Consider the following 25,897-nt stretch of genomic DNA (forward strand, 5'->3'; position numbering starts at 1 on the left):
TTGAACCTCTGGTTTTCTACTGTAATTACATCACAGATTAATTAGCTGAGGTAAAGTCTTGCTGTAGGCCAAGCTGGCTTCCAACTCATGTTCTTTGTGCTTCGGCCTGTCAGCGCGGGGACTAAAGTTATATGCCTTTATGCTGAGCTCTGATGTCCTATTCTCTCCCCAGTTCTGCAGACAAGAAAGCTGGGGTTCAGGGAGATGGCCCGTTGCAAAGGTTTTAGTTGGACTTACCCTAGAAGCTTAGCTCCTGTCCAGGCTGTTCCATTCCTAGCATGGGGTTGTGACCTCTAGTATAAACTTGTTTCTAGCGGGGTGTGGTGGCACGCAGCTGTGTTCTAGCACTTATACAGAAGCCCGAGATCAGTCTAGTTCATGGTTATCCTGGCCTACATAAACTTCCTTTTCAATACATGTATGGGCATTAGGCTTGCCTGTGTGTTCCATATGCATGCAATACCCACGGAGAAGCTTGAAGAGGGTGCTGGGCACCCTTGGACTAGAATTACAGACAGGTGTAAGCCTCCAGGTGAGTACTGGAAATTGAACTCCAGTCCGATAGAAGAGCAGCTGGTGAGACTCCCCCCATAGTAAAACTCTTTTACACACACACACACACACACACACACACACACACACACACACCCCTCTACACCTGCCTGTCTGCCTAGCTATGGACCAATTCCAATTCTTGCCATTTGTTCTCAGTAGGACTATGAAAGCCCTTCTTTCGTGGGTAACTCTCAGCCCTTCTTTGATGCTAGATCAGCTATGTAACCCAGATAGACTCTTAGCCCTTGGAGTGACCCAGAATCTACTGGGTCCTTCCTTCAAGCTTCTGCCATAACCCTCCACCCCCCTTCTTTTCTCTTTCTCTTTTTTGAGGCAGTCTTGCAAACTTCCCTTTACTGGCTTCAAACTGCAGACATCCATCCTCCTGCCTCAGCCTCCCTAGTGCTACGCATACAGGTATGCTCCACTAAGCCAGACTTTCCCCTCGAGTGTTTGACTTGCCATCTCCTTTCTGCTCTTCACTGTCACTCAGGTGACATCAAGTCCCAGGTAATGCTGCTTTCCTGCTCTCTGACTGGTAGCTCTCAAGGCTACCAGTGCAGGGTTAAGAAGAGAGCTTTGGGGTATCCATCTCTGTTTATGCACACGACACAATTGCTGCTGCTGTAAGCAGAGATGGAGAAGGTGGTGCCTAGGTTTTGTCTGGAATGGAGCAATGGGTAAAAACAGTTACACTCTTTATCTTTTGATGGTTTATGATCCTGGGACTTGAACCTAGAACCTCACAAATGCCAAGCAAGCACTGAACCAGTGAACTAGATCCTCAGCCCATGCTATTTGTTTGTTGTGTATGTTTGGAGTTGGGTCCCATGTAGCCAAGGCTATTCTTAAACTATAGCTAAGGATGCTTTTGAGAATCTAATTCTATTAGTTTGTAAGGTGGCACTATGCCATGGTGTACACGTGGAGATCAGAAGACAGACACCTTGAGGCTGATGGCTTCTCTCCTTGCACTTGATGAGTTCCTGGAGATCAAACTCAGGTTGTCAGACTTGGCAAGTTCCATTACCTGCCAAGCCATCAAGAAGGCCTGGACGCTGTTTCATCTGATTTACTGGTTTAGTGTCTGTCTGGTACCGCCTAAGTGTTAGCACAGCCCTGACAAGTCCTAATGGGGACAGCATCCTCCTGAGCCTGTAGCATGGGGTAGAGCAGGAAATGGATCTGCTAAAGAAGGTACCTCCCGAGCCCGTAGCCATCCTGGCTTTTGGGATGGGGTCCTCCTCGGCCCAGCCCCAGTTGAAGTAGATGCTGCTTTCCCCCAGGCCGGGTATACTACTTCAATCACATCACCAATGCTAGCCAGTGGGAGCGGCCCAGCGGAGGCAGCACTGTTGGAGGCAGCAGCAAGAATGGCCAGGGTGAGCCTGCCAGGGTGCGCTGCTCACATCTACTGGTGAAGCACAGCCAATCTCGGAGGCCCTCATCCTGGCGGCAGGAAAAGATCACCAGGAGCAAGGAGGAGGCCCTGGAGCTGATCAATGGTGAGTAGGGAAGGGAGCAGGGGCTGTTGGAGGTCCTCTCTCAACTGGACCAGCAAAGGGGTTCAGCAGGCAGGGGCACTTGCTGCTGAAGCTGAGGGCCTAAAGTTCCATTGCAGGATACATACGGTGGAGAGAACCCACTCCTGGGAGTTTCTGCCCCCCAGCCCACCACAGCATGTGTGCTTTCCTGCCCCAAGAAATAAGTAACATTTGGGGGGTTTTTTGGTTTTTGGTTTTGGGTTTGGGTTTGGTTTGGTTTGGTTTGGTATGGTTTGGTTTGGTTTAGTTTTTTTTCGAGACAGGGTTTCTCTGTGTAGCCCTCGCTGTCCTGGAGCTCACTCTGTAGACCAGGCTGGCCTCCAACTCAGAAATCCACCTATCTCTGCCTCTCAAGTGCTGGGATTAAAGGTGTGCGCCACCACTGCCTGGCTATAAGTAAAGTTTTTAAATGGGGTTTTTTGTTTGTTTGTTTGGACTGCTAAGCAGTTTAATAGAGAAAGGTTTGTTTGGGTTCATGTCACAGTTACAGGTCATAGTTGACCACAGCAGGAAAGTCACAGTGAAGGAACAGGTCATATCACAGTAGGGACAGAGAGCAGTGCACTTGTGCTGGTGCTCAGCTCAGCACTGTCAGGGACAGAGAGCAGTGTGTTTGTGCCGGTGTTCAGCTGGCCTCCTCTTCCCAGCAGCCCATCTTCCAGATTATTGTAGATTCTGTCAGGTTGACAATAAGCATTACTCATCACGGGGTCTTGTAAGTCCCAGCAGACCCTCCACCCAGTCTGGTGAGCATCACTTCTGGAGAAGTACTCTATTATAGTAGGGGTGTAGCTCAGTTGTTAGCAGAGAGCCTTGGCTTTTGTCTCTAGTACCCTGTAAACCTGACATCTCTGCATGGAGACAGAGACAAGGCTCACAGGTTCAGGCTGGGGCTGGGAAGACGGCTCGGTGGGCAAAGGAACTTGCCACTGAACTTGAGGGTCTGAATTCAATTCCTGGGCCCTACATAGTGGAAGAAGAGACCTACTCCCTCAAGCTATGTTCTGATCCCAGTGAAAATACTGTGGTACATATGCACACATAAGTGCATTTTGTTTAAGTCCTAGGTCCTACAAACTGAATTCCAGGCCACTTGACGACCTTATCATGAAAAGAAGTGCCTATTTTGGGATGAGCTCACCCATGCAGGCCCTCGCTCTTTCTGCTTGCCATTTAGAGTGGCCAGGTCTAGAAAGTCAGCACCCTGGTTAAATAGAAGCAGTATTTGGTGAGCTCTGTGATCTGGGAGATTCAGAGCCTCACTCAAGACTCAGTTTTCTCTTGTGTAAAGTGAACATTAGAACATACTTACCCCAAAGGCCATTGTCATAGGGGAGGCAGTCTGGGTCAGTGGGAGCCATCCTGAATGACGTCATCAAGGAGAGGCCTAGGATCTGTGGGTAGGTCTGGAGATAGACCAGGGACTGTAAGCACGGAGCTGGCCCTGTAGAGTAATGGGTCCATTTTTAACAACCCGTTTTTGATAAATAACTGTGTGGGTGTTTTGCCTGCATGTATGTATGTACAGCATGTGTGTATCTGGTCAGAGGAGGCTAGAAGGCATCAATCAGGTTTCCTAAAATTGGTGTTAGGTTTGTCAACTACTGTGTGGGTGCTGCACACTAAAGCCAGGTTTTTTGTAAATGTAGCCTGTGCTCTTAACTTCTGACTGTCTTTTCAGTTGTATGTGTATGGGAATGCACATGCTCACGTGTGGAAGTCAAAGGACAGTTCCTACGGGTAGGCTTCCGCCCACTGTGTGAGCCCTAGGGATTGAACTCATCACCTGCTAAGCCATCTTACTGGCCCTTTGTGTGATGTGTTTAAGATTATTTTATGTATGTGAGTGCCTGTGTGTTTGTATATACACCACATGAATGCCTGCTGCCCAAACAGGCCAGAAGAAGACATCAGATCCCCAGGAACTAGAGTTATAGGCAGTTGTGACCTGCCATATATGGATGCTGTAAACCAAACCTGGGTCCTCAGGAAGAGCCAGCCAAGCACTCTTAAGCACTGACCCAGCTCTTCAGTTTGTTTGGTTTTTATTGAGAACACTGGCTCAATTTGAACCCAGAGCTTATTGCAGGGGGATCAGGTGACGGTGATAGGAGCAGTATCTGCCCCTGCTGCTAGCCTTGGCCTGGAGGGACCATCAGTTCCCCTTCTGCCTTGAGGAAACAGATTGCCTGTTTTGGAAGCAGCACCTCTGCATTCCTGCTGCAGCTCCTTTCCTAGCACTGGCTCCTCTACAGCTGCTGGATGGTAGCCAGAAGAAACCTGAAGCCCAGCTGGTATCATTGCCATGTCCTTGTCTGAGACAGCCAAGCTGTAGACAGACCCTGGCTTCCTGTTCCATGTTACTTTGTCCCTACTCATGGAGGCCCTGAGAGTCCAGGGAGGCTCAGAACCAGAGTATGAGCCCCGCTTTTCCAGGCTTCAAAGACAGCTGCCTCCTCTGGCTGAGTGGTGTCCATCCAGCCTGGTGGCCTATGGCTATGTCTCTGGGCCCATCCTTCGGGTCTTCCCCAACCAGATCCTTCCCCTATGGGTCACCTGTGATCTGAGAGGGATTATCTAAACATTTTTAGGTTGAGGAACCACCCTTTTGGTTCATTCTGTGCCTTAGCCTGCAGCAACTATGCTACAAGCTTTGTAGTTTAGTTTCTTTCTTACAGTTCTGGAAAAATTTATGCCTCGTGTTTTCCCCTAGAGGCATTCTTAAATACCAGCTACCAACAAACCTGCACCTCTCTTTATTCTCCCCTGTAGGTTCCTGGTGAGATTGCTTTTCTGGACTTGCAGATAGCTGCTTCTGTTGTTTCCTTTGCTGACCTTGGCTGTCATTTGGTTTGGTTTGGTTTGGTTTGGTTTGGTTTTTTGAGACAGGGTTTCTCTGTGTAGCCCTGGCTGTCCTGGAACTCACTCTGTAGACCAGGCTGGCCTCAAACTCAGAGGTCCATCTGCTTCTGCCTCCAAGTGCTGGGATTAAAAGGTACCTTGGCTATCTTCACCTCCCTTTAAAGATAGAGCTATGTAGCCCAAGCAGGCCTTACAATTCCCCATGTAGCCAAGGGTGACCTTGAACTTCTGACTTGCTCATCTCTGGCTCCTAAATGCTGGTATTACAGGTTTGCACTGCTATCCTTGATTTAGAGATTGAACCTGGGATCTGGTGTAGGAAGGAGAGCACTCTACTAAGCTAAAGCCTTAGTTAGCCCGGCTGTGCCTCTTCTTATGAATCTCATCATAGCATTTCAGGGCCCATCCTTGTAGACTCCTTATCTCCCAGGATAGTCATACCAGGAGCCAGGGCTTCTTCATAGTGCATTTTGGGACACTAGCATGCAGCCCATAGCAGAAGAGTGAGCATTTATAGCTGTCAGCGGTTTGTTCTACATCAGTCTTGACTATGGCAGTCACTCACTCATCCCTCAGAATAACCCTGTGAAGTGAGAGCTCCTATTAGCTCATTACATTTTTTTTTTTACACTTCTTTATTTGTATGTATACACGTATGCCAGAGCAAGCATGTGGAGGTTAGAGGACAACCTGCAGGAAGAGTTGGTTCTCCTGTTCCTGAGAATGGAGTGCAAATAGTTAGGGATGGCACAAGCACCTTTACCCACTGAACCATCTCCCCAGCTCCCAGCTGCCCTAATTCATTAGGCCAGTCATTTCATGAGGCACCCTAAAGCAGAATCCTACCCTCTCCCTTCCCCAAAACCATTGGATACTCAAACTTGGGAACCACCAAGCAGGGTCAGATCCCAACAGCTGGAGTTTGAAGCTCGGCCTGCCACTGTCCTCAACCTCAGGGACTGCTGAACCCACACATGTCTGCAGAGATGGACATTCGGCTGCTATGCTTGCTGTCTAGGGGACTCCTGGATCCCTTTGTCTTAGTCCCTTCTCTACTGTTCCATTGCTGTGAAGAGACACCATGATCAAGGCAACTCCTAAAAAGGAAGCATTTAATTGGGGCTGGCTTACCATTTCAGAGGTTAGTCCATCATCACCATGGCAGGGAGCATGGTGGCACAAATGGCACCGGAGAAGTAGCTCAGAGCTTTACATCCTGATCTACAGCAGACAGGCAGAGAGAAACACTGGGGCTGGTGTGGCTGTTTAAAATCTCGGTCCATCCCTAGTGACACACTTCCTACAACAAGGCCATACCTACTAATCCTTTTCAAATAGTCCCATCACTTGGTGACTAAGCATTCAAATATAGGAGTCTATGGGGCCATTTGTATTCAAACTGCTACCTGACTGGGGTGTTATTGGCCAAGTTGGACAGGCACTCTCAGAGAAGTTATTTCTTCCCCACCTCCTATTGAGACTGCAATTTGTCCCAGAGAAAGCCCAAGGAATCTGGCCTCAGCCCTGAATATAGAAGTTCCGGTAACAAAAAGCAAGAAATAGCAGTGTCACTGTCTGAAGAATAGTGCAAGGTCCCCATCTCTTTCCTCATGGATAGTTTCTGCTTCATTTATTCATTAGCTTTTTGGCCACCAGGAATATGTCTGTGTGCAGGTCTAGATACAGGAGTAGGGAACAGTGGTAAATGAGGGTCCCTGGCTAGATTTCTTTTTTGAGTCAGTATCTATGCCTCAGTGTCCTGAGTGCTGAGATTGTCGGGTTCTGTCATCCAGCTCAGTGCTTTCTTTATTAAATGTCTATAGCTTGACATTATGTCTGTGAGAAGCCTCTGGCTATCCCATCTACATTTCCCTGTGGCCGTGGCTACATCTAAGTGACACTGCCTTGGGGCTAGAGCTGGCCAAGATCCCTGGGGAGATGGTTTGATCTCCACAGAGAACACAACTAGACAGCCAGGGAGATGAGAATCAGGAGTTTACTGGGTCAAGGTTACTGATATGATTCATTCTGTACAGGGGAACTCTATACCAAGGGTGGTAGCTAGACAAGTCACCCATATGAGGTCAAAACACATGGCCCAGTGTATCTCTGACTCTAGGCAATGGTTTGTGGTGACAGCCTCTTCTGACCAAGGCAAAAAGAGGGGAGTTGGGGAGCCCTTAATAGACAGGTATGCCCTGGTAGGTTGTAGACCAAACACCACAGTAACTGTCATGGAGTGCATTCAGATAGGGTGACTCCTGGGATGTTTGTCAGTCATATTGTCTGCCCTGTGTGTCAGACGTTGGTGCCCTAGGAGCCTGAGGCCCAAAGCCCTCGAGAATGGCTGGGTTCCTGGCCCTCAAGGCACTGGTTGTAGCAGCTAGTAACATTCCTTGTTGTCCAGGCACCAGTTGGGACCTTAAGTGATGTGCACCCTGAGCAGCTCAAGGCTGTCCAGAAGCCTCTCCAGCTAGGCTGGGAAGTGTGGGTAGAAGTCCTGCAGCAGCTGTGTCAGGCCGAGATCCCTGGGGAGCCCCATGTAGAATGCATGGCCATGACCAACACTCCAGGAGCTGAAGCAGGAAGGTTGAGGATTCAAGGATAGCCTGAGCTACATAGGAGGTTCTGTCTCAGAAATAAAAGAGTCCTTTGAGGGCTAGCTGTGAAAACTTTGAGAGCTGCTCAGGTCAGGGTGGCTGCCAGGGAGTCTCTGTGTACCATGTCCACACGTTAGACAGAAGCTGGGGACAGGATGGGCTGTCTTGCCCACCTCAGGTGCTACCTAGACCCAGGTGCCTGGCACAAGTCTGAGTGTGCATAACACAGGCTCACGTGCATCCACATGCATGGCACTGTGCTCTCACTCCCCTGAGCATAGGTCCTTTAAACGTTTTTGTTGTTTGTCTGACTTTGTTTTGTTTTGTTTTGGTGGGGGGTTAGTAAGCATGTATGAAGGTCAGAAGACACAACTTGGCGAAGTTGCTTCTTATACTGTAATAGGTCCAAGGGATAGAACCTAGATAGAACAGGCTGTGTGACAAGTGATTTCTGTTGTTATTGTTGTTTTGAGGCTTTGCTTCAGTCACTATTCACCTTCTTCCCAGCAGCCCTTGCTTCCTGACACCGCAGGAGAGTCAAGGCCCAGTAAAGCCAGTTTAATGGCTCCTGGGCTCTGCCAATACAATGTGGTACCTTGCCTATGGGACCATTGTATGGGCGCTCACAGACAGCCCTTACAGCCTCACCTCGAGGTCTTCAAAGTGTCCCAGTGGGTACTCTGCTGTGCCTCCCGTGTTACACAGGTAGAGGCTCCTGCTGCCCACAGCTGAAGATGTCACCAGCCCCAGTGAAGAGCTTGGCTGCATGTCTCCAGAGCCTTGACATCGCCCCAGGAATAGGGGTGGGCAGTTATCTGCTGTGAGGTTCCAGCTCTGTGTCCAGGCCTGAAAAGAGGTCACTGTGCGTTTGTGGGTGCTTACATTCTTATGCACCTGTGGTTGACTAGCCTGGCTATTCAGGCCAACTTACGGCCATAGGTGCATAAGGATGGGTGACTAGTTTGTACCCTGAGGGTATGGGAGGTGTTGTAGGTGGGGTCAGCATAACCTTGTAGAGAACAAGGTGCTTGGGTCAGGCAGGTCTGGCCCAGCTCCCAGGAGTGTCCAGTTCTTCCTGCATCCTTTCTGGCCTCTGTATCTGAAGCAGGGCTCTCCCCTTATCTCCCTACAGGCTATATCCAGAAGATTAAGTCAGGAGAAGAAGACTTTGAATCTCTGGCCTCACAGTTCAGTGACTGCAGCTCTGCCAAAGCCAGGGGAGACCTGGGTGCCTTCAGCAGAGGTAGGCAAGAGTAGAGACCACCACACCCAGCACCTCCCTACAGTGTTCTGGGTGGGAGGGCCCGGAGAGGGAGGAAAGCTCCAGAGGAATGACCCTCCTGCACAGGCCTTCCGGTCCACCAGGTGGCAGCATAGCCCTCAGACTTCCTGGCTTGTGTTTTTTGTACTGCAAAAGGGATATAAAACCTCCTTGGTGTCTTTCCTCCCAGGATTATTGTCCCCCTCACAGGCCCATCAAGGTGGCTCTGTTTTGTCACTGGCATCTTCTGGTAGAGCTATAGGAAGGGATCCCTGAGAGCTTTAGCGCCTGTGCTCCAGAATCATACTCTCCCCCATTGGCAGGGGGGGAAAATGGCCAAGGGAAGCAACCCAGGGCTCAGACCTGTCTGCCAAGGGCAGAGGAAATTAGATCCCTTCTTCCTCCAACCTCCCTTTTCTTCTTCCTCCTCTCTTTTCTCTCCATCTCTGGCATGGGCTGGAAGTGTGAGGTGTGAGCCCCTGCTTAGGAGACGGGTAGCAAGCCTCTGCTGCCAACCCTGGCTACCTCCCTGCAGGACAGATAATGTTCAGCTAGAAACCTGGACAGTTGATCGTGCAACACAGCTCTGTCTACTGTTACTCATGCTGTCCTTGGGCTTCCCGGAGCCTCCTTAATGGGCCTGTGGCCCTCAGCTGGGCCACAGCTCAGCACTGCATAGGGACAGGGCTATAAACCCCATAATGAATATGCTAGAGACTGAATGTAGGCAGGAGCCCCATCTGCGATGCAGCCTGTGCCTGACCTCCACTGTCTCTGCTGTTTCACAGGTCAGATGCAGAAACCGTTTGAGGATGCATCGTTTGCTCTACGGACAGGGGAGATGAGTGGTCCAGTGTTCACGGATTCAGGCATTCATATCATCCTACGCACAGAATGAGGGCAGGCACCTGGCAAGCCTGCACGGGCTGCCACACAGCCCATGGACGCCCTTCCTGCTACTGTCACACAGTATTTATTGTTCCTAAAATGACTGGGAGTGGGGCTCTGAGATGGGGACTCTGAGCATCCCGCTCCCTGTTTGCCCCCATTTGGGGCTGTCCTAGCCAGGCTCCTTCTGGAGGAATTGACTTCAGAAGGGCAGTGGGGGTGGGGAGGCCCCCAGGCTCAGGGGATCAGAGGTGACCTGATCCTCCAGGTCTCAGAGGCAGGCAGGAGGGCCTTTTTTCTTGTTAGTTATATGCACCATTCCTCTGTTCAGCTGCAAAAAGCAGACGCTCCATACCTGGCGATGCAGCAGCTCAGCCTCGGTGCGATGCAGCACCCTATGCACCTTCCATTAAATCTGGAACCACTGGCTGGTGGTCCTGTATCGTTACCTTCCTGGTGAGGTGTGGGGCCCTTGTCTCAGGGATGGGACTTTTACCCACTGTGCCCTAAGCCCAAGTGTCCAGACTGTTCTCCAGCTCTAAGAAGCTGTCTTTTCCACAGCCTGGGGGGTGCTGGCAAGAATTCTTTCCACTAGCTAAACTCCCAGGGCAGCAAGATACCTCCGAGCCCAACCAATCCAGACCCAATTGTATAAGCACCCTGGGGACTGCTCAGGTATGCCCAGACCACCCCACCCCCCACCCCACTTCCAGCTATTAGGTCTGGAAAGATCCTGGGGGAACCTGGCTCAGCATCTGCCTTGGCACACCCCCCAATGCCCATCCCTCCCCCTCAGCACACAGACAGACTGCTTATTGGTGAGAACAAATCATACCCAGCATCTGCCACCCACTTCTGACTGGTTATTCCTGGGTTCAGCCACCAGACCTAGCACTATCCAGGTGCTGTTTCCATGGCAACAGAGGCCCCCTCAACTGGTGGAGAGGGGGGCTTTATCAGCTCCCAGAAGAACAGAGATCCTGGTGGAGAGGGCTGGGAAATGGATACTGCTTTGAGTGGCAGGTGGGGAGAGAAGGAGGGCTCTCCTACCTTGGCTAGGGCCCTATGTCTCCTCCTACAACTGCCGGAGCCTATGGACTGAGGGCTCAGAATTCAATCAAGGTTTCTGCATATACCCACAAGCGATTGGTGGGGGGGTGAGGGGGGAGCAACCTGGGTGGTGGTGGCTCCAACCAGCAAGGCTTGGGGACCAGAGCAATATTAAGCCTGGACCCCAAGAGAGCCCTCCCTCCCTCCCTCCCCACAGGCCTGAGTCTCATGAACAGTCACCTGAGCCTGCTCTCATCTGGCTGCTTTCTAGAGCAATCGCTCTTTGCCAGCTGCCTGCTGGAGCATTTGTCATTAGGAAGGTTTAATGAGTTTTTTCCCGGCTCAGACGGGCGCAGGCTGAGCTGAGTTGGCTATACCTCCAGCAGAATGTTCTGCAGTGGGCCAGTGGGGACTCAAGGCAAACAGTCACAGTTTTGCTGTCTTGCAACAGTTGGGTGGGCTCAGGAGGCAGTGGCAGCCCTCCAAGCATCATGGGGCCTTTGGGGGGAAGAGGACCCCTAACTTAGCTAGCAACACCAAGAGCTCTGGAAGGTTCTCCCCAGGGCCACTCCACTCTGATCCACTGCCTGCAAGAAGCAGGTATTACCATAGTGGTAATTTGTGCATCCCTATGTGTGGCCATGTGACTTGTATGTGTCCTGTATGATCCCAGCCCACTGTCTAGGGTCTGGTCTTTGGACCCCTGCCAACTCCTTTTCCTGTCTATACAGTTGTAAAAATCTAAGACTGAACATTGCTGTTAGATAAATGAGCCCCAGGAGCCCACTCAGTGTCCCCAGCATATATTATTAACTACCTGTGGGTTCCCTCACCTGCTCCAAGTTCCCACCCAGACCTGCTACTGGGAACTGGCTATAAATCCTGGGCCTTTAGGATGGCAACAGTGTAACAAACCCCCACTCCCAAGGGATGGAAACTTCTCTTTGTGCAGACTCCACTGCTCATTCTTAATGGGCTCTTCTTAGACCAGACACAGGGGATTCTGGGTTACTGCTGCAGTAGGGAATGGCAGCTTCCTGATTATAGCCAAACGCTCAACTATGATTTAGGGCAAGTTGGTTAATTCAGCACCACATAGCTCAAGGCAGACAAATGAATGGAAGTGATGGATGGGTGAGGAGGTAGGACCAATTGCTCATGCTTTGCACTTGCAGCGTGTGCTGTATAATTTGTACATTAAGTATGTGTGCATCCAAGTGTGCATGTGCGCATATGTGTGCATGTATTCATTGACTATATACATTGTGTGCATACATGTAAGAGTGACACAATGGGTGTGCTGTCAGTTGCTCTGACCCAAGTAAACACTCAGTGCCCACACATGACAGGCATGTTCACATCAGTCCTATCCTTACAGAAACATGTCTCTAGGCACAAGTACTCTAAGCAAAGGCTAGAATTCCACAGTGCTATAGATGCAGCCTTGTTCTCAGAATCTGAGACCATGGCCACCTTGAGCACAAGTCTCGGGCAGGAGACATGCAGACTCCTTTTCCTTATTTGGGATTGTGAGACAAGGTCTCCCCTGGGTGGCAGCAGCCTCCCCAGAACTAGTGTGTATAGTGGGTTCCTCATGCTAAGCCTTGGCTGTCTTCAGCTGCATGAAGTCTCATGCTAACCCGGGCTTTATTCTTCTTTTCCCCAGTGTCGAGCTTGTTCACTTACGTGGGAATTAATTGCTCTTCGCGAGGATGCCTTTAGAAATTGGTTTTAAATGAGTGCATTAGGCAGCCCCATTCATTATTCATGGATTTCCTTCCCAATATGGCATCCTAGTCTGAGTTCCCGGAGATGATTTAATCACCAAGGCCATTAATTAGAGATGGGGACAGCAGCCTCCTTGTGGCCTCAGCAGGGTAGGGTCATGGCCAGTGGAGATCTGCACATGCTGTTCCTGTTAGGGGTTCAGTGGGCTGGGAGTGGGGGGAGCAGCGTGTATCACTCACTGCTCTACGGAGTTGCCCCTCATATTTTGTGATGCCTTCCTGATGCGGTGACTTTAATGCATTTCCTCGTGTTGTGGTGACCCTCCAACCATAACTCCGTATTGCTCCTTCATAACTGTAGCTTTGCTGCTGCTGTGAGCCATAAGTACTTTTGGACATAGAAGTTTGTCAGGGTCCCCACCTACCCTGCCCTTAGACTACAGACCTGGCTGACAGAAGGCCCTGAATTTTGCCTAGCATGAATGAAGCCTTGGGGTCCATGCTCAGCATCATTAAAAGCCAAGCACGGTAGTGGAAGTAAGATCAGGAGAATCAAAAGCTCAAGGTCACCTTTGACTATCTAGATCCCGGTCTGTGCTGTTGTGTGGGCCCATTTCCTAACCAATCCGTCTGACCCCCACAATGCCACAGCTGGGAGCACCAGGCCTCTGACTGCCTAACCCTATCATGCCACCTGGGTTTTGTTAGGTTGCTTGGTTGGTGCTTGTTTGTTTCGCAAAGTGAATAGATTTATTAAGGGAGACGGAAGTGACTGCTAGGAGGAGTATCTGATGCCTCCTTTTCAGCCAGACCGCCTCCCAGGACTCCTGTGCCCACTACACTGAGTATCTCTTTCCCAGCCTCTTACAGAGTGCAGTGTGTTTGCTCAAAACCAGGCTAGATACACCTTTTAAGTTAGTTGAGCTTGCAGTTAACTAGTATGGCTTACAATTTCTGCAGTTACAAAGTGGAGAAGAAATTGAGGGCCCTAACTTTTCTCAAAAGCAGCCAAATTGTTAAAAAGCCATTAGAACCAGACAGCTTAGTGATGTGCCAGTGTGATCAGTGAGTGAGACAGCACTGGGGAATGCCCACTGAAGGCCAGTTTTCATTGCCATTTTAGAATTCTATGCTGTTCTGATCCAGTTGCTTTAAATTAGTTGCTTTTGATTGAAACACCTTTGGGTTGGGTGGGCTCCTCCAGGGGCTTAGCTAGCTCTGAGAAGGGCTATTACTGGACTCCACCTCAGGTCACACGGTAAGCACCGGGAATAGAGACTCCGGGGAGCCAAGTCTTCTGCAATTACCACTGGGTACAAAACAACCCAGGCACCAAATGTCAAAGGTCCGGTTTATTCTGGCAACCCGGAAAGAAAATGTGTAAATAATAAACTTAAAAAACAAAATCCATGCACTCAGATCCAGGAATAGGGATAAGGAGTGTGGGAAACTGGGAAAGGAAGAGGAGGGAGAGTGGGTAGAGGGAGAGGAGAGGTTCGATCAATAAGGAAGAGGAGCATCCATAAAAAGGCAGACTCAGAAGTGGAGTATCAAAAGCAGAGATCAATAAAATGGAGAAAATGCATGAGTAGAGATACAGAGAACAGAAAGCTGGGCTGGGAAGTGGGGAGAAGGAATCTAGGAAGGCGAGGACATGACCAAGAGAAGGCTGGTGGGGAGGGGAGGTGGGGTCACAGGCGATATGGGAAGGCTCCCCACAGCCCTTGCAGGGACACCTAGGGGTCCCCGGCAGTGCTGATGACGTGGAAGAGGGTGACGTTGTACAGCACCTGGTGCCCGTTGTTCCAGGTATACAGGGCCCGCTCCCTGGGGTTGTAATCCAGCATCGAGATGTGCGAGTACTGGTTGTGGAAGGGCACATCCGTGTACTCATAGCTGGACGTGTTGGTGAAGTATGCAAAGTAGACCTTGGCTCCGGCCAGGTGAGAGTTGGTCACGTAGAGGACACCGCAGATCATGAAAGCCTCACCGGCGCTGCGCTTAGGGTACCCGGTGTCCCAGGACCTCACGACCTCCAGGGTATGAGGGTCCAGCCGGCTGACCACGATGTTGCCTGCGTTCTGGTTGGTGGTATACACAGCCCACAGCCCGCTCTCGTCTACCATGAAGTCCATGTCCGAGAAGCCGCCCCAGGAATAGGGGAAGGTGTTATTGTAACCAGCCCCTGGGAGGCTCCTCTGCACCAGCACCGAGCGGGACCGGAAGTGGTACTTGACCACCACATTGCTCTGGTACTTGTTGTAGAACAGAGAGCCATTGTATACCACATGGCCCGTACCTGCCCATGGCTGTGGCAGCAGGTGCTGGATGAAGTTCTGGCCTTTGATGAAGTCTCCCAGAGTACGGAACTCCAGCACTCGGCGGCCTTTGTAATAACCATCCATGTACCAGACCTGTGAGAGCAGCAGCCAGTCACCGGAGGGACTGTAACCTGTGACCCTCCGAGACTGGCCAACCAGGCAACATCAACCTTTGGTCATCATGGTCTGCTATTATCAGCATGTCGCTACTCAGTCACAGTCCTTCCTATGACCTTAGTGACTAGTTATAGTCTAGTGATTGCGAACATTAGTGGGCCTGGGGAGATGGCTCAAGGGGTAAAGTGCTTGCCACTCAAACATGAGGACCTGAGTTTGGATCCCAGCACCCATAAAAGAGTTGGGCACAGTGGTGTACAGCTGTAACCACACTGAAGAGGAAGCCAGAGACAGATCTTGCTCATCAGCCAGCCAGCAGGGCCATATTGATGAGCTGCAAATTCTTTGAGATCCTGACTGGGGAGAAGTGGGGAGGATTTGAAAGGGAAGATGGCTCGATGGGGAAGTTCACCTGCTTTGCAAGCAGAAAGATTGTCTGACCCCAGAACCCATTTGAAAAGCTGGCCATGGCCATATGTGCCTATAACCCCAGTGCTCTTGAGAGCAGAGACGGGAGGATCAACGGGGATGTGCTGACTGCCAGCCTAGCTCAGTTAGTGAGAGAGCCTATATCCAGGACTAAGGCTGGGCGTGATAGAACAGGGCACCTGACGTCCCTGGTCTCTGAGCACACAAACCTGTGCACATCAAACACACACTAAAAGGAAAAGAAAAGACACGGTGGAGAGCAATAGAAAAAAACATGTTGGCCTCTGGCCTCCTCATGCAGGGGCACACAGCAGCCTATGCACATACCTTTATAAACACATAACAAAAAAGACCCTACATTAGTGGTGATGACCTGAGGATCAGGGAACATTTAGCCTCTAGGAGACTTAATGGGACCACAGATTCACTGGACACTGGGTTGAGAATGTTCGCTGAACAGCTATTGGGTAATAGGTTAGTTTGATTTCACTATATTTTGTTCGTTTGGTTTGGTTTTTTGTTGTTTTGGTTTTGTTTTTTGAGTAGAGTCTAAGTATGTAGCCCAGGCTGGCTTGGAACTCATTTTGTAGACCAAACTGGCCTTGAGTTCACAGAGATACACCTGCATCTACCTCCTAAGTGCTGGGATTAAAGAGATTTGCCACAATGCCTGGCCTTAGTTCGTTGCCAGGCATGTCACTGACCCTCTTAGCCGCAGCATTATCAATGCCATGCTAAAATGCACTTGTGAATGCCCTCCTTGTGGAGCTGAGACTTAAGAACGCCAATGTTAAAGAATAAGAAAATCACAAGAACAATATGAAGGCGCCTGCCCGAGTGTGGCTAAGAGTAGACAGGACTGGTTAAGTTCAAATCCAATTCCAATAGCCAGCTGGTTGGACCATCACCTTCTGTTGAGGTCAGTCATCGCAATGGAGTAGTGTTGAGTTACTTACTGCCTTGCTCACTTGACCACCCATTGTGATGGTTAGCTTTTAACGATTTATTTATTATGTATTTTATGTATGAGTGCTCTATCTGCATGTACACCTGAACACCAGAACACCTATTTCAGATGGTTGTGAGCTGCTGGGTGTATTCTGGGAATTGAACTCAGGACCTCTGGAAGAGCAGCCATTGCTGCTCCAGCTTGTGATGGTTAGCTTCAGCTTGAAACAACCGAGAATTACCTAGTAAGTGAGTTTCAATGAGAGATTGTCTACAGAGAGTTGGGCTGTGGACGTGTGTTAATGAGGGGAGACCCAGCCCATTTGTAGGCAACACCATTCATTAGACAAGGAGTTCCAAACTGTATGAGAATGGAGAAACTGAGCTGAGCACAAGCAAGCAAGAATGCACATATGCAATGCATTTCTGTCTGATCCTGACTAGTTGTGATGTGACAAGCTGTTTGAAATTCCTGTCTTGACTTCTCTACAATGATGGACTTTAACCTGGAATTGTAAGTTAAACTAAGCCCCTTTCATCTCTAAGTTACTTTCTTTTTTGTTTGTTTGTTTGTTTTGAGACAGGGTTTCTCTGTATAACCCTGGCTGTCTTGGCATTCAATCAGTAGACCAGGCTGGCCTTGAACTCAGAAATCCACCTGCCTCTGCCTCCCAAGTGCTGGGATTAAAGGCATGCGCCACCACCGCCCGGCTCTAAGTTACTTTCTGTCAGTGTATTTTATCAACCACAGAAATGAAACAGGCAGATGCCACAGGAGGACATCAGATGCCCTGCTGTATCGCCCTCCACCTCATTTCTTTGAGATAGGTTCTCTAACTTAACCTGGCACTAGAGCCAGTAAGCCCCAGTGATTCCCCTGTCTCTGCTCCCCACAGCACTGGTGCACATGGCCACTCATGGATACATGGGGTTTGAACTCAGGTCCTCATGCTTGTGGACCAAGCACTCTTACCCCTATGCTATTTCCCTCCCTAGCCCTATGCCATCTTAATTTCTGCAAGTACTATATGATGTCTACACCATATATGATAAGATTGTCTGGCTGTGCAGTTCTCAAGAGTGTGTCCCTGGTGTCAAAAGATACATGCACCCTGCAACCATATTCTTTAGACAGATGACGTAGACTGACAGGGACAGAAGGACCTCAGTCTCATGGTCACTAGATAGTTGAGGAAAGGTCCAAAACCCAGGATGATAGAGTACGAGTCACTGGTGTGAGACTGCCCAGAGGGTAAAGGGGCCTGCTTCCAGAGGGTAAAGGTGACAACATCAGTTCAATCCCCAAGAGCCACATGGAAGGAGGAGAGAACTGAACCAAGCAAGTTGTCCTCTGACCTATACACACATGCTGTGGTGCACATGTACACACACAAAGTGAGTGGGCTGGACATGGTGGTAGTACACACCCTTTATACCAGCACTCAAGAAGCAGAGACAGGCAGATCTTAACTCCAGCTCTAGGGACATCAAGTGGCCCTTTCTCCTTCTCCCACCTCCCCATATACACCCATGAGTTAAAAATAATAAACGTGAAACCTAAATAAGAGTCACAAGTGTGGATTCCCTGGGCACCTGCAGGCAGTCACTGGAGTGGGATCACTCACCCTGCTGTCTGCACTGGGGGCCATTGTGTCAGTCATCCAGGAGCCGAAGCGGGACCCCATGGCTCGTATGGTAATGGGGTTACTGACGCCTGTCAGCTTCCCGCAGCCTGGGAGATGGAACAGTGAGTGTGAGGATAGAATGCAGCAAGAGCTCCGGGGAAGCAGGACACTGGCTGCCCTGGGAAGGGCCGGGGGCTGGGCTCAGGGAGAGAACTTCAATGTGATCTCAGGATGTCAACTTGGACATAAAGGGTTGAAAATGACCCAAAGCTACTTCCAGCTTTGGGGCCTGAGGTGGCCTTGGGTTAGGGAGACCAAAGAGGGAGGGTTAGCAGTTAGATGCCAAACTGTACCTAGCTTTGGAGCACAGGGGCAGCACTGGGGTTGGGTGTGGAGATCAGGGTTGGGGCAAGCTTCAGGGTCAAGGCATACCCAGCTTCTGCGCGCAGGCATGGAGTCGGGCTTCCAGGGCCATCACGCGCTGCTGCAAGTCCTCGTACCCGTAGGCACCCATTTCTTCCTGGATGGCAGCCAGGTTGCCAGAGAGGTTCCTCACCTCCTCCCGCAGGCGCACAATGGTCCGTGTGTCTGCTTTGTACTGCTCCAGCACTGAACTCAGGGGCAGCAGCTCTGTCATCCTGTCCTTCAGTTCCTGCTCACCCGGAGAAAATGGCCGCCGATCTGATCCGACCCGACCCCTGACCCTTGATCCATACCTTCACCTATCATCTTGGATACAATGCTCATCCCTTGCCTACGGATGCCTTCAGGACCCCAGTGCCCAGCCAACCCCTCATTTCTTCCCAGACATGGTCCCACCCTTGGAACTCAGGTCCTCTGGCTTTCACAACCATCACTCTTACTGCAGCTCCTCCCCCAAACCCTCCAACCACATTCGTGACCTCAGAGCTGAGCTCAGAAGAACCCACCTGAAAGCTTTTGGCTGAGACTGACCCGTCGGCTGCCCTGAGCCTTGCATCCAGGCTCCGCATGAGGGTCTCCATGCTGCGAACATACTGGAGATCCCGGTATGTCCTTAGCTCAAGGACCTCCATGGACTGAGACACATTCTGGACCTAGAAGGAGAACCATCCAGGAGACAAGCACCTCCTCCCAGCCACTGACAGAAACAGGTGGCCAGGACCAGCAGACCCCTGCCAACCCTACTCTCCCCTGATCTCATAGCAACCTTCCAATAGCAGGCTCCATAAAGTCCCATCCCCTCACACCTGGCCCCGCCTCTTTTTCCCTCGGCTTCCACCCTCCTGATACAGGGTAGCAGAAGGTGTTTTCCAAAATGAAGACTAGAACTAGGTGTGGTAGCACACACCCGTTATCGCAGCACTTGGAAGAATAGGCAAAGGATCAGAATTTCAACCGTCCCAGGCTGGGTGGTGGTGGTGCACGCCTTTAGTTCCAGCACCAGCCTGGTCTACAAAGTGAGTTTCAGGACAGCCAGGAGTCCTGTCTTGAAAAACAAAAAAGAGCCAGGAGTGGTGAGTCACCGATGTAATCCCAGCATCCAGGCTAAAGCAGGAGGATTGCCATGAGTTCCAGCTCAGCCAAGGATACAGCATGAGTCCCAGGTCAATCTGGGTTAGAATGTAACCTTGCTTCTAACAACAACAACAAAAAGCAAAAACAGCAGCGGGAGGATCCTGGGGCTTTAAAAGCTCAGTAATAGAATGGTTGTATGGGGTGCACAAAGCCCTGGATCCAACCCCAGCATAAACTGGGTGGTTCATAATTGTATGCAAACCACTTGGGAAGTGGATCCAGGAGGATTTGAAGTTCAAGATCCTCCTTAGATACACAGTGAGTTCAAGAGCAGCCCAGGCTATACAAGACCCGAAGCTGGCAGTGGTGGCGCATGCCTTTAATCCCAGCACTTGGGAGGCAGAGACAAGCAGATTTCTGAGTTTGAGGCCAGCCTGGTCTACAGAGTGAGTTCCAGGACAGCCAGGGCTACACAGAGAAACCCTGTCTCGAAAAAACAAACAAACAAACAAAAAACAAGACCCGGAGGTACACATCACTCACTAGTCATGCCATGAACTATTTTTTTTTTCAGCCACTGTGAACAATCAAAGGGCACTACTACATAAAAGTCCACAGCTTTGGGGAAAAGCAGTTTCAGTAAGGGGAGTGGGCAGAGCAGGATTCTGAGAGTCAAGGGTGGGTGGGTTGCAGGTACCCAGGTACTCCCTGCCGCCAAGTCTCAGCTTCCTCTTCTGTTCAGTGAGGGTGGTGGTGGCGCGTATCACAGCTGACAAATGGGTAGTGACAGGGACTTCAGTCAGCAAAGAATCCGAAACATCTTGGAGACAGATGAAGTGGAGGCAGCCAGGATGAAAAAGATTCTGCATGCAGGCGTGTGTGTGTGTGTGTGTGTGTGTGTGTGTGTGTACGCATATATATCTGTATATCTAAGTGTTTATGTGTCTGTGTGTGAATATATATCTGTGTGTATATATATGTGTGTGTACATCCATATCTATGTGTGTTATGTGTGTGTGCATACATATGTATGTCTGTATATACATGTGAGTGTGCATATCTATGTATGTAAGTGTGTACATGTGTGTGTGCATACACATCTATATAAGTATGTCTGGAGGCCAGAGATTGATGTTAGTTGTTTTCCACAGTAACCCTTCACCTTATTTTTTGAGACAGGGTCACCAAACCTGAAGCTCATACTTCAGCCAGGCTGGTTCAAGCTTCTCACTACTCCTGACTCCCCTTTAAGATGTTTTAAAATTACATTTGTTTGTTTGGTATGTGACAGTCAGAGGACAACTGGTGGGAGTTCATTCTCTCTTCTAATCATGTGGGATATGGGTATTGAACTCAGGCCGTAAGGCTTGGTGACAACACAACACCCCTCCCCACCTCCCACTCAACAGGATCTGCCTCTGTGGCCCAGGCTGAACTCAAACTTGTGACAGTCATTCTGCCTCAGGCTCCCAAGTCCTGCTATTATAGGTGTGCACTGCCACTCCCCAATGCACAATTTGCACAAACCTTGACAGAACGAAGAGCAGGTGAGACCCTTGCCTAAAGAGGACACCAAGCACCTTCTTAGCAGGGTCACCCAAGGCTGCATGGAGCATTGGCTGCCAGGTCAGAGTGCAGAAGAACAAACGCAGACACTACAGTGTCAGTTGCCTCTGACACTACAGCCTTCCCAGCTCTATAAACATGTAGCATTTCTTTCTAGGAAACGTGGAACAACGAATGAAGGCATTTGCCTGGAAGACAGAAGTGGGCACATGCCTGTCTTCCCAACACTCTGGAGACAGAAGCAGGAGGATCAGAAGTTCAAAGCTTTAGCTACATAGTGAATTTTAGGACAGCCTGGGGCTATGTGATACTGTTTCGAAACAGAAAAGTAAACAAGCTGGACAAGTGGCTGCACACGTTTAGTTCCAGCACTAGGGAAGCCAGACAGGTAGATGATCTCTGTGAATTGGAGGCTAGTTTGGTTCATATAGCAAGTTCCAGGTCAGCCCAGGCTTCACAGTGAGACCCTGTCTCAAAATAAACAACAACAACAACAACAGGAAGAAAGGTATATTCAAAATATTTAATAGAGCTGGGTATGGTTGCAAATGCCTTTAATCCCAGCAATGGAGAGGCAGAGGCAGGTGGATCTCTGAGTTCAAGGCCAGCCTGGTCTACAGAGAGGGTTCCAGGACAGCCAGGGCTACATAGAGAGACCCTATCTCAACAAAACCAAAAAATAAAAAATATTTAATAAAAATGTAAATAAAAAAGAAATGTAAAAAAACTACCTAGATGGTATCTCGGTCATTGACTGCTTTAGAACAAGCTACCCAGCTGGCGACAGGTCGAGGAGGGGGCGAAAAGGCATATCCGCCTTCTCCTGGTGCCTGTCAAGTCCCTACCTTCTCCATGAGCTGCCGAAGCTCTCTGCTCCGACCATCTCGGGCACAGGTGCTCTGTGCAGGGATCACAGCTGTGCAGATGCATTTGCCATCCGGCGCCTGGGCTGACGTATAGAGCTGCCAGCCCTCTTCCGGGCTCTGGAAGAGAGTCTGCCGAGGAAAGAGTGTAGTCAGAAAGTAGGAACCCAAAGGGGCTCTCTTCCATCTCACTGGAAAGGGCAGAAGCCCTTTGCTGGGGGGATGGCCTTGCATGCATGAGAACCTCAGTTCAGATCCACAGAGCCCATGAAGAAAGATAAGAGACAGAGACTGGCAGGGCCCTGGAGGCTCTCTGGCCTGACTGGACAACTGGACAAATTTGCAGGCCAGTGAGAGGCTCTGTCTCAAACAGAAGGTGGAAAATACATGAGGACATCACCAGCTGAGATCTTCCTCTGATCTTTGCATACGTGTACAAGTACATACCAGCACACACATGCACACATACAAACAAGGGGAAAGCACTTACCATGCCACTATGAGGACCTGAGTTTGCTCCCCAGAACCCACATAAAGCAGACACCGGAGATCACGTCTGTAACCCTAACGCTACATCAAGGTAGGAGGTGCAGGCAGGAGAATCCTGGAAGCTCGTGGACCTTCTAGACTGGCTTACCCAGGAATGAACAAGACACTGTCTCAAACAAGGTGGGCAGTGGATACTGACACCCTAGATTGTCTTTGGACTGTCACATGTATGCTGTATCTCATGAAGCCTAGGCTGGCCTTGAACTAACCATATGGCTGAAGGTAACCTTGAATTTGTGATCTACCTACCCTGACCTCTTGTGTGTTGGGATTACAGGAAGGTAACACCTCCCCTGATTATTAGGTGCTAAGAATGGAGCCCAGGGCCTCCTGCATGATAGGCCAGCAATGTACCCACTGAGCCCCTGCCCCAGGAAAGGAAACTTTCAGCACTGTAAATATCAAGGTGCAAAGGGACCTAAGAATAGCCACTGAAAACTCAGGGGCTTTGAGCTGGCTGTAGTATTGCATGACTTATAACCCAGCACTTGGGGGCTAAGGCAGGAGGATTGCTTAAGTGCAGGAATTCTGTACTGACTGTGTATTCACACTAAGTTCAAATCAGTACATCTCCCAGTAGTGCTTAAGGAAAACCTGTTTCAGAAAAAAGTTGAATGGAAGGAAACATCATTTTTGTTCATTTGGGTTTTGTTTTTGATTTTGTTTTTTGTTTTCTGTTTTTGTTTGATTGTTTTGTTTTGTTTTTGTTTTGAGGGTTTCTCTGTGAAGCCCTGTCCTGGAACTCACTCTGTAGATCTGCCTCCTCTGCCTCCCAAGTGCTAGGATTAAAGCTGTACTCCACTACAGCCCAACCTAGAAACATCTTTAAAGAGCAGACACCAAGGTCAGACAAGATGGCTCAGTGGGTAAAGTGCTTATTGCATAAGCATGAGGACCCAAGTTCAGATCCCCAGCATGCACAAAAAGCCCTGGATGGTGGTGCAAGTTCTGGGGCCATTGTTACAGGAGGATCTCTGTAGTATCTAGCCAGCCTAGCCTCCTTGGTGAGCTCTAGGCTATCGAGAGACCTGTCTCAAAAACAGCTAAATGGCTCCTGGTGAACTACACCTGAGGTTGTCTTCCAGTCTCCACTTGCCTGTTGTGTACACACATCCACACACTTTGTAAAAGTGGAGGAAACATAAAAATGTAAATAAGTGAAGATGAAATATTTTGAATTGTTGAGTAGTGTAGACAGAAGAAATAGGAGGAAAAGAGGACTTAGGGAGCAGGTGCCATTCAGGGTGTGACTTCAGGCAAGTGCAGACTAGAAGGAGTTCCAGGCAGGAGGAACAGCAAGGTCAAAAGCCTGAGGTGGAGGGGTGGTGGGGGGCATGGACCTGGGTGACAGGAGCAGAGTGAGCTAGGCACTAAGAGGAGGGAGGCAAGAGTGAAGAGGTGACAGTGTGACAGTGAAAGAGTTGCTGAGAGCCTTGGAGAAGAGAAGAGAGATGGGCACTGACTTGGGTGCTCAGTCCCAGCTCAGAGGGACCGCTGGAGTCCAGGCAAAGACAGTGAGTAGTGACCATGAGATGAAAAATGCAGAATTCTGGTTCTATCTAGCATGCTTATTTTAGTATTGAGACAGGAGCTCATGTAGCACCCGCTGGACTCAAACTCCATCTTGTAGCCGTGGATGATGGTGAAATTCTGATCCTCCTGCTTCCACCTCCTGGGCACCAGGCTGCTACACTCAGCTCATGCAGTGCTGAGGAGGGAATGCTGGTCTTTGTGGCAAGCACTGGGCATGTACTGGGCATGCATGGCAAGCACTTTAGCCACTGAGCCCAGCCCTGCCTACAGTGTGTCACACCACAGTATTTCTGCAGAAGCAAGCAGCACACAATCCTCTACTTGCACGGCTGTTACTGATCCCAGACAGAGCCAATGCCCAAGAGCTGAGGCAGAGGTAAGCCGGGCTGAGGCAGGAGTGGTTGCAGAGACTCCTGCTGCATGCTGCTGTCTCTTCCCACTCAATAAATTCTCTTATTGAAGTGTGAGCAAATGAGCTAACTACACAGTGATCTCCACACCTCCACTAATTTATAAGAAAAATAATCCATTCACAGAAGACAGCTGAGACCATGGTAATGAGTCAGGCTGTGTTTCTTACACCCTACCTAAGCTGGGGACTCCCTCTGTAAGAGCCCACATGACTTACCTTGCATGAACTCCTGCTCAAGCTTTTGTTTCCTTTTACAAGTTTTTTTTGTTTGTTTGTTTTTTGTTTTTTGTTTTTTTGAGATAGGGTTTCTCTGTATAGCCCTGGCTGTCCTGGAACTCACTCTGTAGACCAGGCTGGCCTCGAACTCAGAAATCTGCCTGCCTCTGCCTCCCAAGTGCTGGGACTAAAGGTGTGTGCCACCACTGTCTGGCTATAAATTACATTTATTTTTTTTTAAGATTTATTTATTATTATAAATAAGTACACTGTAGCTGTCTTCAGACATAGCAGAAGAGGGCGTCAGATCTCATTATGGGTGGTTGTGAGCCACCATGTGGTTGCTGGAACTTGAACTCAGGACCTTCAGAAGACCAGTCGGTGCTTTTATCTGCTGAGCCATCTCACCTGCCCCTACATTTATTTTTTACTTACTTACTTATAGTGTGTGTGTGTGGACACTGAGTACATGTGGAAGCCAGAGATCAAGTGGCAGAAATTGGTTCTCTAGTTCCACAGTGTGATTCCCTGGAATAGAACTCAGGTCATCAGGTTTGGTGGCAAGTGTTTTTACCTGCTGAGCCATCGCACCTACTGACAGGGCTGGAGAGATGGCTCAGCAGTTAGGAGTACTGGCTGTTCTTTCAAAGGACCCCTGTTCAATTCCCGCACCCACATGGCAGTTCACAACTATCTATAATTCCAGTTCCAGGGGATCTGACATTCTCACACATGGAAGCAGAACACCAGTATACATAAAATACAAAATATATGCCGTGCAATGGTGTCACATGCCTTTAATCCCAGCACTTGGGAGGCAGAGGCAGGCGGATTTCTGAGTTCGAGGCCAGCCTGGTCTACAGAATGAATTCCAGGACAGCCAGGGATACACAGAGAAACCCTGTCTCGGAAAAACCAAAAAAGGGGGGGGGATTAACAGGCGGTAATGGTTGCTCAGGAGGGAGGCATTTTCTCAGTGGCATGGCCACTGGTAAGGAGCCTACCGCCCTGTAAACAGCCCTTCACCCATACTGTGTAAGCAACCGGTCCCCACAAAACCCTCTGGGCCACAAAAAAAGAAAAAGACAGGAAAATAGAAGGGCCATCTGGGAAGGTGGGGAAGTCAGCAGGAGTGGGAGGATGGGATGAATACAATTAAAGTTCATCATGTGCTATGGAAATGCCATAACCATTAGTATGTATATTGTGCTAATAAAAACTTAAGAAAGATCCAGTGCCCTGTATGCCCCCACTTAGAACCTCAGAAGCTGTCACAGTCCATTCTGTCCAGAGAGACTCTCCTAAGGTCTTCTAGCGCACCCAGGTCCTAGTGA

At 49.6% G+C, this 25,897-nt stretch overlaps 2 protein-coding genes across 3 annotated transcripts in view; one reads left to right on the forward strand and one right to left on the reverse strand.

The window, feature by feature from the left end:
- Pin1 (peptidylprolyl cis/trans isomerase, NIMA-interacting 1) overlaps positions 1 to 10,137 on the forward strand; it is a 12,214-nt gene extending 2,077 nt beyond the window's left edge. Inside the window, exons 2-4 of the mRNA XM_031343155.1 lie at positions 1,842 to 2,060; positions 8,694 to 8,804; positions 9,611 to 10,137. Of these exons, the coding sequence (XP_031199015.1) occupies positions 1,842 to 2,060; positions 8,694 to 8,804; positions 9,611 to 9,720 (440 nt within the window). The 3' untranslated portion in view covers positions 9,721 to 10,137. The remainder of the gene's footprint in view (positions 1 to 1,841; positions 2,061 to 8,693; positions 8,805 to 9,610) is intronic.
- Positions 10,138 to 13,819: 3,682 nt separating this feature from the next.
- Olfm2 (olfactomedin 2) overlaps positions 13,820 to 25,897 on the reverse strand; it is a 78,965-nt gene continuing 66,887 nt past the window's right edge. For both annotated transcript variants that reach the window (XM_031343154.1, XM_031343153.1), the window contains exons 2-6: positions 21,836 to 21,985; positions 18,857 to 19,003; positions 18,360 to 18,579; positions 17,928 to 18,034; positions 13,820 to 14,901 (exon numbers count right to left, since the gene is read on the reverse strand). In XM_031343154.1, the coding sequence (XP_031199014.1) occupies positions 14,224 to 14,901; positions 17,928 to 18,034; positions 18,360 to 18,579; positions 18,857 to 19,003; positions 21,836 to 21,985 (1,302 nt within the window). In that variant the 3' untranslated portion in view covers positions 13,820 to 14,223. The remainder of the gene's footprint in view (positions 14,902 to 17,927; positions 18,035 to 18,359; positions 18,580 to 18,856; positions 19,004 to 21,835; positions 21,986 to 25,897) is intronic.

The sequence above is a fragment of the Mastomys coucha genome, unplaced genomic scaffold (genome assembly GCF_008632895.1).
Source record: "Mastomys coucha isolate ucsf_1 unplaced genomic scaffold, UCSF_Mcou_1 pScaffold23, whole genome shotgun sequence".
In the NCBI taxonomy this organism is placed as follows: Eukaryota; Metazoa; Chordata; class Mammalia; order Rodentia; family Muridae; genus Mastomys; species Mastomys coucha.